Source organism: Myotis myotis, unplaced genomic scaffold (genome assembly GCF_014108235.1).
Source record: "Myotis myotis isolate mMyoMyo1 unplaced genomic scaffold, mMyoMyo1.p scaffold_m19_p_3, whole genome shotgun sequence".
NCBI classification, from domain to species: Eukaryota; Metazoa; Chordata; class Mammalia; order Chiroptera; family Vespertilionidae; genus Myotis; species Myotis myotis.
Genome location: NW_023416335.1, coordinates 6777708 through 6796139, shown reverse-complemented (window position 1 = coordinate 6796139; position 18432 = coordinate 6777708). Strand labels below are relative to the sequence as shown.

Sequence of the window (18432 nt, the reverse complement as noted above, 5' to 3'; positions counted from 1 at the left end):
CTGTGTATTTTGTCTGCCATTGTACAGGAGTTCAAAGCCATTGGTACCTCGCACAACAGAAGGGCCCAGCCTTTTGTTGCAGCAGCAAACATTGATGACAAAAGACAGGTAGTGAGCGCTTCCTATAACTCACCCATTGGGCTCTATTCAACTAGCAATATACAAGATGCGCTCCACGGACAGCTGCGGGGTCTTATTCCTAGTTCACCTCAAAAGTAAGTACTGGCCTCCGCCTCCGGCCACCGCGTTCCTAACGGCAATAGCCCGGTTTCTCTTCCTTTCCAAAGTCCAGCTCTTGCTGTTTTACTTTCCTGGCTTAAAGATAAGCTTCTAGACTGTGGTTCCAAGCTGCCGGTCCTGGGACATTTAGTGAGTCTATGGTTAAAAGGAAGAAACCACTCGGGTTCCATCATCACCCTGCTTAGTCATGTCAATATTTGGTGGTAAACAACCTGCTCTGTACTGTTATTGTTTGTTTAATTTTATCTAAAGTCACAGATTAGCCTTCCACTGAGGGACTGTTTAACCCTTTGTTTTCACAGGATGTGAACTACTTTGAACACAAGCACAATATTCGGCCCAAACCTTTCATAATCCCAGGCCGAAGCAGGTCATAAGCTTTGAGACTGTGAAATTTGGAGTGCATGCTTCTTTAATAAATCCTTACTAATCTCCCAGAAAAGTAACTTGTGAGGCGTTTGGAGTGACTATTTTTTTTTTCCATTTTGAAGCTTATTTCAAAAGCAAAGGAGACAAGCTCGGCAGAGTAGAGAGCCAACTAACCTCCTCCACTTCCAAGAGTAAACACTGACGAGATTACAGAGCTTCAAATGCTCTGCCATCACCACGTATATTTATAACTAATACCCCCGGGCATCCCATCAGGACTCACTGACCTCTGAGGCAGGCAGATGTCCCGATCCCAGCTCGGGAAGGCCCAGCCAGCAGGAACAAGAGTGGAAACCAGTTCCCCCATCAGGAGTAAGGAAGCAGCGGGCGGGGGGAGGGGGGGAACAGGAGGGGAGGCACAGGTGGGGACACTGGTAGCTGCCTATGTTAGACCCTTATCATTCCCACCTCAGCACCTGCTCCCCACACACCATCAGAGCAGCTGAGCAACCCCACACCTTCCAGCACTTACATAAACATCAATTTGCATTCCTATGGATACTTTCAAAGGAAGAGAGGGGATTGAAAAGGAACTTTTCCACCTGGAGGAAAATAAGTAATAAAGACAGAGTTGGGAGGGAGGGGTGTAGATTGGTTACCCTCGTGGAAAACTGTGTACACGCTGGGATAATGAGGAAGCTTCAGAGCTGACTGTCAATCAGGGAGAGACCATCTTCAGGTGATCCTTCAAGTATCTTCCCTGGGAAGTGAACGCCAGCCCCCAAGGGAAGGGATGAGCTTTGCCCTGTCTTAACCACATAAAGAAATGGTGACTTCAGGAAACCTCAAACCCATTCCTCTGGCCTCAGCTACATCAGTCAGCCCCGAGGAAGGATGTTGACAGTCAGGCTGCATGGATCCTAGCCGGTTAGGATCATTGGCTGATGATCTATATCAGGTTTCCCAAACTAGTGAGCTACAGGTGGATTCATTCACAAGTAGTGCTTTATTTAACCCTCTGATTATTTAAATGAATTTAGTTAAGTGCCTTTAAGATGGAACAGCTACTCTCTAGTTGCCCAAATAAATGCGCATCACTCCCAAGTATATGATTCCTGGCCTGTTTTCCTAGAGATGCGACCCTCCTGGCCTTTGGAGACACCTGAGGTTATGGTGCCAGCTTTGGATGGTCAGTCATCACTTATATGCGATGCACATGTGCAGACCTTTTCAGATGCTAGAGTCAGGAGCAGAGGCTACCTCAAAATAAGCCAGACACTTATGTGATATCACTTAGAAAGAGCAGGAGGAAGATGTCTACAAAATACGTCTTCCCTCACTAGAATGAAAACACATGACTACATCTACCACCTACAAATGCAGCTGGCACAAAGTGCATGCCAAGTAAATGTCATCAGATAAAGGAACACAACTCAAAGATTGCCTGATATTTCCTGAGTGGCAAGAAGAGCAAGGAGCTGTGATCCCTCCCTCACACCATCTACTCTGCACAGTCCTTTTTCACTTCTGTTTGTCCCCTTGTTCCCATTCCATTTTCTTCTGCATCTTTTTCCTATTTCACTACATTCAATAGCTTCCTAACCCCAGTCCTGATTATATATAACAACACTCAATTAGATATTAAAGTGCTATTTTACTATTGAATAAATATATATAGATCCTCCTAAAGGAAACAGTTAACCTAATACACCTGTGTTCTTTGAGGTTAGCATACTTAAATTCACTCCCATGAGCTATAAGACTTCAAGAGGCTTGAATAAAATGATACATTAGAGTAAAACATATTTTGCCTTTGCTAAAAACCAATAACATTTAATTTTATAAAATTTCAGGGCAAGTCAGAGAGATTTAGGTACGTGATTGCCTTTTATACAGGCTAGGGCAAAAGTAGGTTTACAGTTGTGAGCACACGAAACACAGCTTATTCTTCTATTATTATTTATTAATTATTGTATTATTTTCCACGTGAACCACTGTAAACCTACTTTTTCCCAACCCTGTATTTTCATTTGAACTCAAATATGGTGATAATAACAAGCCATTCATAATTGTGTCATCGTAAGGAGCCTTTCAATATACCTGAATTGGGAAGAGGGGAGAGGAGAAACAGGGATGAGAGACTTGCTTAAAAACAAGTACCAATACACAAATCATAAAGAACTGTAAAAACGCCTCTCCTCTCCTTCCTTGCTCCCTCACTGTTGCTCTACCTTCTGAATTTCTTGTTCTGGCCAAATGATTCTTCATCAAGGTGGAATTTTGAGTGGCCACATACCAAGCTATAAGGACACCATAATGACCAACTTTTTAATCAGAAGTAAGTTGGAGATGCCAAATTGTTGGTATGTTAATCTCTAGGGCAATGGTTTTCAACACGTGCGCCACAAGACCCACACAAAGAATTTATAAAATATGCCACACCTGACTATTTAGTCAGGGGCACTGACCTCTTTTCCTTTAGATTGTCAAATAGAAAATTGACAACAGCCAACACAACAATAGCCATCTTGTATGAATGAATAAAAAATATACCTTTTTTTTCCCAAATTGGGCAAGAAATATCTATATTTTGGTGCACTGTAGAATTTTAGTAATTAGTTTATGTGTGCCATGAGATGAAAAAGGTTGAAAATTGCTGCCCTAAGGTCTTACTACTAGTTATGGATCTTTTCATTATTTCATCATTATTGAAGCACATTAAAAAGCCAGTATTTCCCTATGCAAACATGTAAATTTTTAAAGCCAAAACTATCACTTAAAAATATATACAAGGGCCCTGACCGGTTTGGCTCAGTGGATAGAGTGTCAGCCTGCAGACTGAAGAGTCCCAGGTTCAATTCCGGTCAAGGGCATGTACCTTGGTTGCAGTCACATCCCCAGTGTGGGGTGTGCAGGAGGCAGCTGATCAATGTTTCTCATCGATGTTTCTAACTCTATCTCTCTCTCCCTTCCTCTCTATAAAAATTCAATTATATATATATATATATATATATATATATATATATATATATATATATGGTATTTTACAGATCCAAATGATAAAATCCAATCCTGTATATCCCAAAAACGCCTGTAAATATGCCAGAGAAATCAGTTCTCTCTCTCTCTTGATCTATCCAGGAGTGAAGTGACTGGGTAGATCAGCAATTTTATAGGTGGTCTTGCCAAGTCAGTAAGTCAATGTCAAGAAATCTCATTAGCACCTACCTTTCCAAGTCACAGGAATAGGTCATGGTGATGACCTATGATGATATTCACAGTGATTGGAATCCATGAAAACTTCTTTTAAAGATATTTTTATTGATTTTTAGAGAAAGAGGAAAGGAGAGAGAGAAAGAGAAAAAAAACATTGTATAAGAGCGAGACATCAATGGTCTGCCTCCTACATACCCATTGAGCCCGAAACCCAATCATGCACCCTAAATTGAACCGGCCACCTTTTGGTTCATGGGACAACCAACCAACTGAGCCACACCAGGAAAAAAACCATTTTTTTAAAGCATCAGGTTAAGAGATTTTTTTAAATGGTCCCAAAATGTATAAGAAAACTAATTCTAGTTTGCTTAGAGTTTATTTCCTATCTATTCAATAGACAGGGGGCCCTAAATAGAATGATTAGGAAATAGAATACAACCCTTGTTAAATAAAGTTATATACACAAACATGCCTGTATAAAGAACACTAACAACGGAAAGGGATTACTAATTACAAGTATAAAAAAGAGAAGTATCTGTAAATTCTGAATTGATCCTACTTCATCCACTAGCATGATGCCTGGCCCACAGTAAGATCAGAGTAGTTACAATGCTTGTTGAAAAGGTTCACTACTTTAAGACCAAGTCTCCCAAGGTTTAACTGGAGTGTTTCAAATCCCAGTGACAATTTAATAAGCTTCACTTAGATCAAATCAGTAGGATCCTGACTAAACTGCATTACAACTGAAATTTCCCTTCTATTCTTTTACCCGCCAAAGTCACTTTCAGGAGCCAGTATAGCCTTGAGCCTATGGAAACAGTGAATAAGGCACTTGACATTTTGGTTTGTGATCACCCAACTCACAGACTGAGTTTTAAACAGGTTCTCAAGCCAAGGAGTGAAGGAGCAAGTCCCTATTTGCCTGCCTCATTTGGGCTGTGTAGGTGGTTGAATTGGATAACACAAAACAAACACACACAAAAAACACACACACAAAAAAAAAAACACACACACACACAACAACTTTTAATCCAGTTAGTGGCATGGGTTGTCCAGACTAATCAGTCAACAGCATCGATGCCCAAATCCTTTTGGTTTGTGCTGTGTGGGCTGAGGTTAGCGTGAGTAGCCCTAGAGAGTAAATGCAGAGAGGGCTCATACTTGAGCCCTAAGAGAACACTGACGTTGAGATGAACACACCGTATGAATCGTTTTCTGTCTTGAGTTTGCAGCAACACTAACCTGCAGGCATGACGGAGGTTCCATTAATACTAATATTTCCTTTGGCTTTGTCTTAAATGACTGTGCTTCTAAAAAATCTCAGTATGTTTCACTTTCATATAATGCATTTCTCATGTTGCATGTAAAATGCACGGAGAGACCTGACATTTTAGTCCTTGGCATGTCGGTTGTGACCAGCCTCCCATCTAGCTTCATAGAGAACATGGGCTCTCTCCCCAGCTGTCCTGAAAATTGCATGACTGGCCATTCTGGTGTTTTAATAACAAGTCCCTTCTTCTCTGTAAAGAAAATGATAAGTATGCAAGAATATACGTGTGTTTTCAAAAGTTTGCATGAAATAGCGATGTATAAAAGAAATATACCTTAGCCCTAGGGAGCCTCTGAAGAATCCAAGATTACCTTATTTGCTCTCTAATCATTAATTTCAAGGTGACAAGCATTTATTGGCTCTTCTAGAGCCTGCATTCAATCACTGAACAGTTTTTAAAAGCATATTCCTCACAAAATTAAAGAGTGAAATAGAAAAAGTTAAAATAGTCCAAATAAAATGTTTACAACATAGCCTTAAAACATAATTTTTATCACATAACCTACATGTGTCTGTGATTCAATTAAACTCAACTGCATTTCTGAAACGTACTTATTTTGAAATGTCTAGCCTAAATATTTAATTGGACCTTCGTGTGGCATATTCAGTTACTATTTGTATGGACCACTCATTAATCTTTTAATTTTAAATATTGTACCTCAGAAATGTAAAAGGGTGCCCAGCCAATGTAATTTCCCTGCACCATTTGTCTGTGATATTGTCAAGTTTAAAATGATCTGGCCTATGTTTAAAAAGTGAGTAGGGTCGCATCTTTTCCACTTTATATATACAACTGGTTTATGTGTGACCTTCAACTTGCATATCGCCTGGTTGAACAGAGCCAAAAAATGCGCTATCACCTGTACCTTTTAACTTTGTGCAACTTTTTTTCAACCATGAATTTTTAAACTAGAAATAGTTAAAATAAATCGTAGCCAGAAATCAACACTCTGTTTTAATTTGATTTAATTCACTTCTCACTTTTTGTCTTCAATGCCTGTTAACCTCTCTGTCCTTGTTCTCTGTGTTCTCCTGTCTGGTTTTCCTGGCCCTGTGTCCCCTCTGTGTAACGTGGTCATTAACACAGTGGATGCAGCACTCCGTCTGGTATTGACGGTAGCAGCGGACGTAGCACCCCCTCTTCCATCAGCACTGTTAGTACCATTTGCCCAGGTGACTTGAAAGTTGCTGCTAAGATGGCCCCTAACATTCCTTTGGAAATGGAACTGCCCGGTGTGAAGATTGTACATGCTCAGTTTAACACTCCTATGCAGTTGTACTCAGATGACAATATTATGGAAACACTGCAGGGTCAGGTTTCCACAGCGCTAGGGGAAGCACCCTCGATGAGGTAATATGAGTCTTTTTGAGCCATGGGCATACTAACTAAACACATGGGCAATGCCAGCTTTCCGGGTGTCTCTTAACACTGTCTTAATGGGAAGAAAGCTATGTGAAAAGCTTTAAGGGAGAAATACTAAGGGTTTATTGCAAATACCTAGCTCTAACGATAACAGTGATTTGAAGAATTAAGTAGAGTTTTATGCGACCAATCGTAATAAGCTAAAATCATGGAAGGGCCAAATGTATATGTGTTTGGAAAAGCTACCGTGTACTTTACAAGTTATGGTACAACACCTTTCAAAGGTGATTAACAATCTAGCATAGTCTATGTTTCTCCTTGGAGGGTCAAAAATTGGGAAGGGATGAGAGGTCCGGAGAAGTTTTAAAAAAGATGATACTTCTCCCTTCCAATGGCATCATGTGGGGAGATCATAACTTTCCATTTAAAATTTCTGCCATGAATAAGGGTTTATAAGTGAATATCTTAAGCTGTTAATGTAGATATTTGACTTCCAATTGTCTCTATTTTGATTAATTTTTTCTTTATTATAAACATTTGTTTAAAGTGCTTTTGCCATCAATTTTTTTCAATTAAAAATTTATTATAAGGAAAATCTTATCATTTTTTTAATGTTACAGAACCACTTTTTATAAATTAAAATAGTATAATTCTTAAGAGTGCTATGTAACAATATGCCAAAGCTATTTCTTGGGATGAATACAATAAGGTAATAATAGCATAATGTATCTCAAAGCCAATTTGCAAGGAAATTGCAAATATAAGATAATTGTTTTCACAAATGATATAGGTAATAAAATTATGTGTGGATAGTAATTACCTTTTCTAGGCAATGTCATTAACGACATAAGCTAATAAAGCATTTAGTGCCTGAATTTGTTTTATTGTGGCATTTTTTATTGTTCATCATGAATATGTTCGTAAGACGTTTATTAAAATAAAGCTCCCAGTGTTGTTGTAAATGAATTTTAATGTGGCTATTTAGGAAATGTAGTGTAATCAATATAACTCACATATATGTGAAAGTTACATTAGGTACTTTCAACCACTGGCAGTATGAATTCCTTCAATTTGCAAACAAAATTATACCTTTGTTGTTTTCAGGAGTTAACAAAGCAAATTAATCCTAAAAGCAAAATTAAACCACATACTTTTGATTTAGCATCAGAAATGAATCTGAATTTAAGGACAATGTTATGACTGCGAATAATCAAACTGGGCTCACTCCTGCACTTCCTATCATGTGTGTGTTGTCTCTATTTTTCTGAGAAAAAGTTTATTTTGTTCCTACTTATAATGATCTACTCATCAGACACAAGTCTGTTTTTAAATTACCATTTCCCAACCATCACCTCTTCGTGACCCTCCATGGTATGTGGCCAAATGGAGACGTGCCGGTGTGAGCCTGAGGTTAACCAATGACGTGTTTAAGGCGGCCACAATAGGTGAACAAACGCCATTTGGGGACTGTAACAGAGATGAACCTGAAAATACTGAATCTCCGCTCAGGAGCTACTGCAGGGGTAGCGATGACTGTGACTGCTGTCTTGTGGCTGGGCGCCCGCCTGCTGCTCGCACGCCCCTGACGCTGCCTCACCTGCCGTGTCGTTTCAGTGAGCCCACAGCCTCGGTGCCCCCCCAGTCGGACGTGTACCGGATGCTCCACAACAATCAGGATGAGCCTGCCCAGCCCCGCCAGTCGGGCTCCTTCCGGGTGCTCCAGGAGTTAGTGAACGACGGTGAGTGGCTGGGACGCCTGCTGACAGTTATGGCAGAGCCTGTTGGCAGGCGAGGGGGAGGGGAGGACAGCAAACAGACTGGGAGTGGAGGTCTAAATATGGATTTTATTCGGAAATCAAATGAGTCTTGGCCCAGAGGATGCGGGTGGTGCCTGGATTAGGAGAGGCGCTCCCAGGACGTGTCACTTGGTGAAAAGACACCCAACGCCAATTCCATCCACAGTGCTCAAGGGCTGGCTGAGCTGCCACATTTTAAACAGAGTTTTAAGTGGATGCTGCAAAGTTTCTCAGCCTCGCATACTCCAGAGTATCATCATCCAAACCTAAAATAACAATGTGACGAGCCCGTAGTGTGTTCCCACTTCTGTGCTGGCACTTTGCCCACATGATCATTGCACCTGCCCGGTGACTGTGAGGGAGGAGCTACTGCTTTCCCTGTTTAACGAATGAGGAACGGGGGCACAGAGAGGGTGGGTTTGTTCAAAGTCACACAGCCAGTGAGAAGCAGAGCTGGGTCTGCAGCCGACTCCCGCTGTCTTCAGGGCTCACACCCTTACCAATATTTTCCCTTCTCCAAAAGGTAGGCACTGTCCTTTCCAAGTCGCACAAAAATGCATAATGCCCCCTTAGGATGGCTGTTCTCAAAAATGAAGGAACAATCACAAGTATCATGAGGATGTGGAGACATGAGGACCCTGTGCATGGCTGATGGTCCCGCCACTGCATGAAAAAATTAAACATAGCGTCACCTCATGACCCAGCAATCCCACTCCTAAGTATACACTCAAGAGAATTAAGGCAGGGACTCAAACAGATACTGCTACACCAATGCTCCTAGCAGCGTTATTCACAAAAGCCAAATGATGGAAATAATCCAAATGTCTACTGATGAAGAAATGTGGTATATGCATACGATGGGATATTATTCAGCCTTAAAAAGGAATGAAATTCTGGCATGCCGCAACATGGATAAACCTTTAAAACACCCTAAGTCAGTGGTCGGCAAACTGCGGCTTGGCAAACTGTGGCTCGCGAGCCACATGCAGCTCTTTGGCCCCTTGAGTGTGGCTCTTCCACAAAATACCGGCTCTTCCACAAAATACCGGCTCTTCCACAAAATACCGACTTTTGTGCATGGGCCACGAAGTTTCAATCGCACTGTACATTCGCACCCGCACGTAGCATTTTGTGGAAGAGCCACACTCAAGGGGCCAAAGAGCCGCATGTGGCTCGCAAGCCGCGATTTGCCGACCACGGCCCTAAGTGAAGTAAGCTCACCACAAAAGGACAAATATTGTATGATTGTACGTATATGAGTATAAGGTATCTAGAACAGACAAGTCATGGAGACAGGAAGTACAACAGAGGTTACCATGGTCTGGGAGGTAATATTGCTTAATGGATAAAGAGTTTCTGTTTGAGATGATAAAAAAAATTCTAAAAATGGATATAGGCAACAATGTTATAACATTGTGAATGCACTTAATGCCACTGAAGTACACCCTAACAACATTAAGATGGCAAATTTTATATTATGTGTATTTTTCCACAATGAAAAAAAAATACAAAATCTCTGAGCATTTTGTAACAGCTTCCTACCACAACAAAAACTGCCACTGACTGTTCAAGGCCCGTTCGGCGGAAGGCATGCTTGACCTAGCCCCACTCCTTCGGACAGGAGGCTGCGGGCAACTTAGGAATTCCCTCGGGTAAAGTGCACGCCTTAAAATAGAAGCCAAGTACACACTGCAGCCAGCTGTGCCTTTGCCATAAAAGGCGACGCTTTGCTTTTCAGATGACCGTCCCTCCGGCACGCGGAGTGTGAGAGCTCCGGTTACGAAAGTCCACGGCGGCGGGGGCAGCGCGCAGAGGATGCCGCTCTGCGACAAGTGCGGGAGTGGCATTGTGTGAGTGTCACTGTTAGCCCAGGGTCCCTGTCAACCTCCGTGGCAGCTCCCTGCTTCTGTCCCTTGGCTTGAAATCCAGCGTCCACCGCATGTATCTCATTTGACCAGAATTCCTTAGATGTACCCTCACATGGGCCCATAATGTGAGTCCGCAGATCTTGACTTACCATTTCAGATGATCCTCATGAAAAGAAAAATTGCCCAGAGTATATTTAAAAAATCATTTCCAAGAATCAAAACTTCCCTTCAAAGAGGTCTCCCCACCCTCCTTGGTTAAGGTACCAACTTTGAGGTTTTCCTTTTCTGTATAAACCCAGGGAAACACACACGGCGGCCACCGGGTTGTTCTTTACAACACGTTCTCTTTCCCCCGTTTCTCAAAGTGGCACAAATATTCAAACACGATTTTGAAAAATAGAGTCCCAGCTTCCATGTCAAGGGCCTTTGTGCTTGAACGCCCACACTTGCTAGTTCACATCTTCACGTGAACCAGGTCATCTCCATCTCTCCATGCAAATGCCCCACGGCTACTTCTCCCATACGGGCTGTTCTGCTGCAGTAGCCACAGGGAGGCACCACGTGTCCGAGTGTCCAGGGGCCATCCCAGGAGGCAAGGCGGTGGGAGATGAGCCTGGTCAGAGCAGAGGGGTTGGGAGGAGCCTGGTCTGTGTGGCTCAGTGGTTGAGCATCAACCTATGAACCAGAAGGTCATGGTTCGATTCCCGGTCGGGGCACATGCCCGGGTTGTGGGCTCCATCCCCAGTGTGAGGCGTGCAGGAGGCAGCCGACCAATGATTCTTTCTCATCATTGATGTTTCTAGCTCTCTCTTCCTCTCTGAAATCAATAAAAATGTATTTTTTAAAAAAGGGGGTGGGGGAAGCAGGCAAGACAGGAAGCTCAGGAGTAGAGAGGGCCTGAGCAGGGCAGCTGGTCACATTAGCAAAAGCAATTACTGCTCCTAAAGGGCAGCAAACTGCGTGACAGTAGAGGCAAGGCCCCCGCTGTGTGAGCGCCACCTCCGCCCTGTGGTCCGTCTCTTCTGTGCTGCACAGAGCAGAGGCTGGGCCCCGCCACGGACAGCCGTGACACGTGGCACCTCCGTGTGGCTACTGCAGCAGAACAGAACTGGGTGGGAGAAGTGGCCGTGGGGCCCTGACAGGGACTTTCAGTTGTGTCCAGTGGTCGGCAAACTGCGACTCGCGAGCCACATTCGGCTCTTTGGCCCCTTGAGTGTGGCTCTTCCTAAGCCTTAGGAGTACCCTAATTAAGTTAATAACAATGTACCTACCTATCTAGTTTAAGTTTAAAAAATTTGGCTCTCAAAAGAAATTTCAGTCGTGGTACTGTTGATATTTGGCTCTGTTGACTAATGAGTTTGCCGACCACTGGTGTAGGCAACCACCTCGGCCAAGGTCAGAATCCTCTGCAGAATCACGCCTCCCTCTTTCAGGGACACAGGGGGAGGGATGCTAGAGGAACAACCTATAATTGTTATGGCAACGACTTGTTTGCAAACCTGAAAAGCAGTCATCTCAGAGGGAGACGCATGATGGGGTGTCCTGGCCGCCCTGCATCCCCCTGACACTTACATCCGAGCCTCCGCTGGGCCCTGCGTACCGCTGGGGGCGCTGGTGTCTGATGCGGCTCAGACCCTCCTGCCTCCCCTTCCCTGTCGCCTGGGAGCCAGGGTTCGCCTCTGCGGTTCTGACTCCCTTCCCTCTCCTCCCCAGCGGGGCTGTGGTGAAGGCGCGGGACAAGTACCGGCACCCCGAGTGCTTCGTGTGTGCCGACTGCAACCTCAACCTCAAGCAGAAGGGCTACTTCTTCGTGGAGGGCGAGCTGTACTGCGAAACCCACGCCCGAGCCCGCACGAGGCCCCCCGAGGGCTACGACACGGTCACGCTGTATCCCAAGGCCTAGTTACCCGGGACGACGGTCATGACTTTGGGCAGATGTCCAGCAAACTGCTGAGCCCAAAACTAAAGCCCGGCTTCAGATGCTTATGTTACAGCGTGCGGAGGAGGGGGAGGGAGGCCCGCACCGGCTGCAGCGCAGACCTGCCCGCCGCTGTGTTTGCAGCGCGCTCTCTCTCTCTCTCTCTCTCTCTCTCTCTCTCTCTTGCTCTCTCTCGCTCTCTCTCTCTGTTAGCAATAACTTCAGGACATGTACACCGAGCATTTTTTTTTTGTATGTCAAACTCCACAATTTAAATTTCTATGATGACCCTCGAACACGTAAACAGCAAGCTATTGGGGGGAGTCTAATTGTCTTTCCTTACCAAGCTGGCTTTGCAGTTGTAGTGAGTACCGAGTGATAATCTGTATTCTAACACAGCCCGCAGTTGTCTGTTGTCTGCTTCAACCATTAAAGTGCATGTCGGGGAGAGAGTCCCTGGGTCTCTCTAGTGTCCCATGCGGCCATCACACCACGGGATGCGCGTACATAAGAACCACGTGAAACATTGGACATGTGCCCAGTGAGGTGGCGCTCCATGAATGCAGCGGAATCAGCATTCCCGTGAGAGGGCCCCATCCTACGTGCCACTCAGCTGCTCTGAGAAAATGTGGCTTCTTCGGTGTTTATTACGCTTTCTTAGGAGCCCCCGATTTCTGCTGACAGGAGAGGCATTTTCATTTGCTAGTGAAAGGGAATGCCGTCACTTTCGGATTAAACCAGTTTCTTTGGCTTTGAAATAGTCTCTTCCATTTCAAATGTCTCTTTCACATCGATATTCAGTCAAATTCAAAGTTCAGGCTCCATGGAGGCTGCTTCTTAGAGCTCAAAGATTGCTCACCACCCCCTCCTCCTTCCCTAGGCAGCATCTCCAAGAGGAGACAGTGGGGGGGGGGGGGTCCATTGGGCCCTGCTTGCAGCCCTGCTGCAGTCCCTGATTTGCCTCCTGGTCCGTTTTCTCAGCACAGTTGGGTCTAGGCCAGTGGTCGGCAAACTCATTAGTCAACAGAGCCAAATATCAACAGTACAACGATTGAAATTTCTTTTGAGAGCCAAATTTTTTAAACTTAAACTATATAGGTAGGTACATTGTTATTAAAAATTAGGGTACTCCTAAGGCTTAGGAAGAGCCACACTCAAGGGCCAAAGAGCCGCATGTGGCTCGCAAGCCGCAGTTTGCCATCCATGACTCTAGGCCAGGGGTGGGCAAACTTTTTGACTCGAGGGCCACAATGGGTTCTTAAACTGGACCGGAGGGCCGGAACAAAAGCATGGACGGAGTGTTTGCGTGAACTAATATAAATTCAAAGTAAACATCATTACATAAAAGGGTACGGTCTTTTTTTTTTTTTAGTTTTATTCATTTCAAACGGGCCAGATCTAGCCCGCGGGCCGTAGTTTGCCCACGGCTGCTCTAGGCCATAACCATACCTCCACCTGCCACAGCATCCGCTCAGCCCTCGCTGGAGTCGGGCGTGGACTCCAGGGAGTGCTGGCCTCTGACTCTGCTTGTCACCTTGTTTCTCCCATGGTGGGGCTAAGACAATGCCCCTGACCTTCACGACTTTCCTGTTTCCCATGCTCCTCACTGGGGACACGTGGGAGCTTCCGAAACTGTCCCCTCCCAGGATGAACCGTGGGGAACCGGCAGGGTGGGGCGGTGGGGACCGTCACAGGCGCCCTGTCTCGTGGCCTCATCATCTCCAGTCCACGGCAGCTGCTGCCCACAGGCCTCCTGTCTTCCTCAATGAGAAACAGGGCACACACCTGCCTTATGGCTCCGGATTCGCCCAAATTCATGCATACTCCTGGCCCCGACCTGTCTGAGGCTTTGAACCAGTGAGGGGAGCCAGGACGCCTGTCCGGCTGCTGTGGGCACTTGTGATTGCAACTGGAACCCCAGCGCCAAAACATCCATCCCTTCGCGGAGCTACCGAAAGAAAGTAAGTCGGAAACCCTGAGACCAAAGAAATGAATGGCTCCACACGCATTACACTTGTGGTTCAGGTGTCACGTTCAAGTGTTTTGTTCTGGGAAAGATCCAAACTTGAGCGTCAGGAAGCTAAAGAGCAAATGCACGGTAACTGACCGAGAAAACCTGAGACGTTAAAATGCAGAGCGACGGTGGAGAACCTGAGAAGCAGCCCAACCTCCCTCCAGCGTCGGGGGAGGCGTGGGAATGGGCAGCACCGTTCCGCCTGGACTGGAGGGTAAGGGCGGGGTTCCTACAAGGAGGCGCCAGTGGCAGCTGCTGGAGAAGCACCAAACCCCCAGGTGTCCCCACGGCACCCCACACTGTCACGCGCCCCAGGGCACTTCCCCATCGGCCGGGTAGTCTGCGGAGAGGGTGAACCGGCATCTCTGACCTGGACTCAGGAAGCCCAGTGGGGAGCACGTGTACCCCACTACAAAGGGTTCCACTGAGTACGAATGAAAGACTCGTGAGAAAAGTGCTCACCTATGCAGCCTCGGTGAACTGCACTATTTGCCCCCGTGCCTTGTGGGGCAGAAAGGGCCTCATTCCCACTGCTCAGCTGCCTCGTCGCTACAGAATGTGAAAGCTTCCCACGCGCGCGGCAGACCCCGCTCATCCTCCGTCCTCTTGGTCCAGGCCTGCCTGTGACTCTGCCCCTCCAGTTCCCTTTCCAGCTCAGGGTTCCCGCTCCGGTTCTGTCTGCCCCGCACGCACCCTTCTCAGCTTGCAAACACGCGCAGATGGCCGTGCCATTCTAAAAACAGCTCTTGCCCTCATATCTGCTCCTTCCCACGCTGCCTGCTGTCTCTCTGTGTCCATCCCTTTAGCGCCCAAAGGTGTCAGATTAGGCCACTCCCTTCCCCAGCATCCCCACCATAAGCCTTCTTCAAGTGGCAACCAGCTTCCCGAGAGCCAAGGCGAGTGGCGGTCCTCAGTGAGTCGTGGGGTTCGTTTTTCTGAATAGACAGAACCAGGTTAAAATGGACACTAGGGGAAACTTACAGAAGTTTCCTGGAGGCGTTTGCATTTGGATCAAGCCTTTGAGCTGTCAGAGGCCCACAACCCAGCCAAGACTCCCTAAGTCACCGGCACAGCGGCCCCCTTTCTCTGGCCAAAGCACAAGGCTCAGGACAAATGCCCACACTTGTTACGTACGAGGAGCGGTGTGGTTACTGTTGCATATACCATGGGTCTCAGCTATGACTAACCACAGCTTGTGATCTCAGGATTAAGAAAAGATCTTCAGAAGCTAAAGAACCCAGAAGTATTTCGGTCGGGCATTCCATGGCTAAGAATAGACCGGCCCAGCCTGTTTGGGTGCCTGCTCTCGCGCTGGTTCCGGATTCCTGGACCCGCAGCTGTGCGTCAGCAGGTGAAAGTGCATTCTCTAGGGGAGCTACTATCTGAAGGCCTTGCCATATTGTGACGCCCAGATGTTCTCATTGGCAGTACAGGTTCCCATCCTGCCCTCCAGCACTACACTTCACAGGCAAAGCAGCAGCAGACATCTTCAGGGCTGCCATGTGTGAGCAGAGAAGGCGTCTCCCACTGAGGCCGAGTGAACAGAACGGGTCTCAGCACACCGAGGAGGTGTTCCTGGGGAGGGTGATGTCCTATCAGGAAACAGGAACTTCAGCTCTGGCATTCACGATAATTGCCTCTATAGTTCGTAAGATGTGCATGAAATATTGTCCTATCTCCTTAAACTGTAATTTGTTATGGGGGGCGGGGGGAACCTTAAAATAAAATGATTTGGGCAAAACCAGGGCTTCAGAATCAGGAAGTCCAGCGCTGACCAGTCACCGAGTATTTGAAAAGTCCCCGACCTTCCCCTATGTCAGTGTCCCCCACATAAATCTGGGAAATAACCTTTTTTTATATATAATTCCACAATTCTCAACACCATTGAGTCTATGCAAGAATCATTCACCAAAAGCTGAAATACTGGGAGCCTCATTACATTAGGGAGGGGACTGAACATCCCAGGACAGGTGTCTTGATTCTAAACTGTGTTTCCCGATGTGAAATGGGATGGTGAACCGGTCAGTGTCCGGGAGCAGGAACAATGACAGGTGGGCCCCGGCGAGTGCCACACATGCTCACGTTCGGGCCAGGTTTTCCGGAGCAACACGGACCCTTCATTTCTATCGCTGAAACCTGAGCGCTCCACGGCAGTCGGGAGCCCGCGGGGCTCTGCGGGGCCAGGCTTCTCGGGGCCCACGCGGGAGGACGGGGTTTTCTCACTGTGGAAGGCCGAAGGGGACTTCTCTATCCACCCCTTGTGTCTCTTCTCATGCATGTGCTCGGCAAGCAAATGTCATTGTACTTGGCTTTAGCAACTTGGGAATGAGGAACTTTAAGCTCAAATGGAGGATGGTAGGATGGCAGGGCACATAAGGAAACACATTTTACAATATAATGAAGTAGATCGCTGGTGTGGGACATTATTCTCTACAACAAAGGGAGGGGCAAGCCAGTGACAATGGATATGGACGCCTACCTGACAGTTTATGAAAATCAGTTCCAGGTGAATAGCAAATCTAAGCATGAAAGGCAAAATGAGACAGCGCTTCTATAAAAGCATGGAAGAGCCATTTCACGCCCTCGCAAAAGCAGACTTGGGGCGTCCAATCCCAAGGAGGGAAGGAGGGCACCCACTGTGGGGAGCGCGGCCTCAGTGTGCAGAGCTCGGGGGAATGCACGTGGCCCTGCGTGGGAACGGCTGGTATGTGGTTTCAGAGCCCAGAGGGCGTGGGTCTTCCCCCCAGAGGAGGCAGCAGAGGGTGGCAGAGCCCAAGTCGGGTGAGGAGTGTGTCCAGGAGGAGAGGAGGCCCGGTGCAGGGTCCAGAGTCTAAACCAGCGATGGCGAACCTATGACACGCGTGTCAGAGGTGACACGCGAACTCATTTTTTTGGTTGATTTTTCTTTGTTAAATGGCATTTAAACATATAAAATAAATATCAAAAATATAAGTTTTTGTTTTACTATGGTTGCAAATATCAAAAAATTTCTATATGTGACACGGCACCAGAGTTAAGTGAGGGTTTTTCAAAATGCTGACACGCTGAGCTCAAAAGGTTCACCATCACTGGTCTAAACAGAGCAGGAGGGAAGGGGCCGTGCAGGGTCCTGGAACCTGAGTGGGATGACCAGGGCCTCCTCGTGGGGGCTCAGGTGAGAGACTGGCATTGAGAGAACGAATATTTACGAGGGCCTTGCTCACATCTATATATATAAAAACCTAATATGCAAATAGACCGAATGGCAGAACAACCAAACAACCAGTCACTATGACATGCACTGACCACCAGGAGGCACATGCAGAACATGGCAGGTGTCAACAGCGGGCAGCAGAATGCGGAACATGGTGGGTGTCAGCCATGGCAGGATGGTGGAGCAGGTGAGCAGGGGCGCCAGACCAAGGCGGGGCTCAGGTCGCTGTCATTGGCGTGAGCCTCTGGTGGTTACTGAAAATTCTTTGCTCCCACGTGCTGCAGTTGCACCTGGCGGTTACACCTGCTACCAGCACCGGAGCTGCTGCTCACACCCGCTGCCCGTGCCTGGTGCCAGCCCTGATCACTCCTCATGGCTTCTCCACCTCTCTCTGCTCCTGAGGGACAATCAGGGTCAGCAGCCACCTCTTGCACCCGCTGCCGGCGACAGCCCTGCTCACACCCACTGCCAGCGCTGGCCCCAATCGCTCCATGCCATCAGTGGGTGTGAGCGGGGCCGGCGCAGTCAGCACATGGGAGTGGTGGCAGCAGGACCCGGCCTGCCGGCAGAGAGGGGATCGAAGGCCACGGCAGGAGGGGTCAGGCAGGGGTGCAGAGGATGGGCCGAAACCCACCCCTTTGCCCACCACAGCCTTGTGGCCCACAGTTCCTTTCAAGGTGCACGAATTTGTGCACTGAGCCCCTAGTAAGTGTATAAAGGATAAGGAGAGTCAACTTCCTCACTGCTGGTAAATTACAAACATGGAAATGGAGAAAACGAGAAAGACCACTGTGATGTTAAACCAGGGGTATTGTGAACACATGGGATTCAATATAGATGATAGATAGATAGATAGATAGATAGATAGACAGATAGATAATACAGGGGTGTGTGTGTGTGTGTGTGTGTGGTGTGTGTGTGTGTGTTCATAAAGGTAAATGTAAATACACGTGCACGCAGACATTCCCTGGCTCTGTCCACTGAGACAGCCTGCGAGCAGCTACGCCTGGGTAGCCACATGCACGTTTAGCACTCACATGCTGGCTGTGGAAAACCATTCTCCTCTCAAAGAGGCAAAGGCTCCTTGAGAAATGGCCGGCTCACAGGCTGGGCAGGCAGAGGACA

General features: G+C 46.9%; 1 protein-coding gene across 3 annotated transcripts in view; it reads left to right on the top strand.

Moving 5' to 3' along the window:
- PDLIM3 (PDZ and LIM domain 3) overlaps nt 1-12858 on the top strand; it is a 30857-nt gene extending 17999 nt beyond the window's left edge. Inside the window, exons 4-8 of one of the 3 annotated variants that reach the window (XM_036299058.1) lie at nt 543-610; nt 6243-6506; nt 8133-8257; nt 10053-10164; nt 11896-12858. In XM_036299058.1, the coding sequence (XP_036154951.1) occupies nt 543-610; nt 6243-6506; nt 8133-8257; nt 10053-10164; nt 11896-12085 (759 nt within the window). In that variant the 3' untranslated portion in view covers nt 12086-12858. Of the gene's footprint in view, nt 1-27; nt 216-542; nt 611-6242; nt 6507-8132; nt 8258-10052; nt 10165-11895 lie in introns of all 3 variants that reach the window. The other 2 variants (XM_036299059.1, XM_036299060.1) reach the window with 2 other exon arrangements.
- The last annotated feature ends 5574 nt before the right edge of the window (nt 12859-18432 follow it).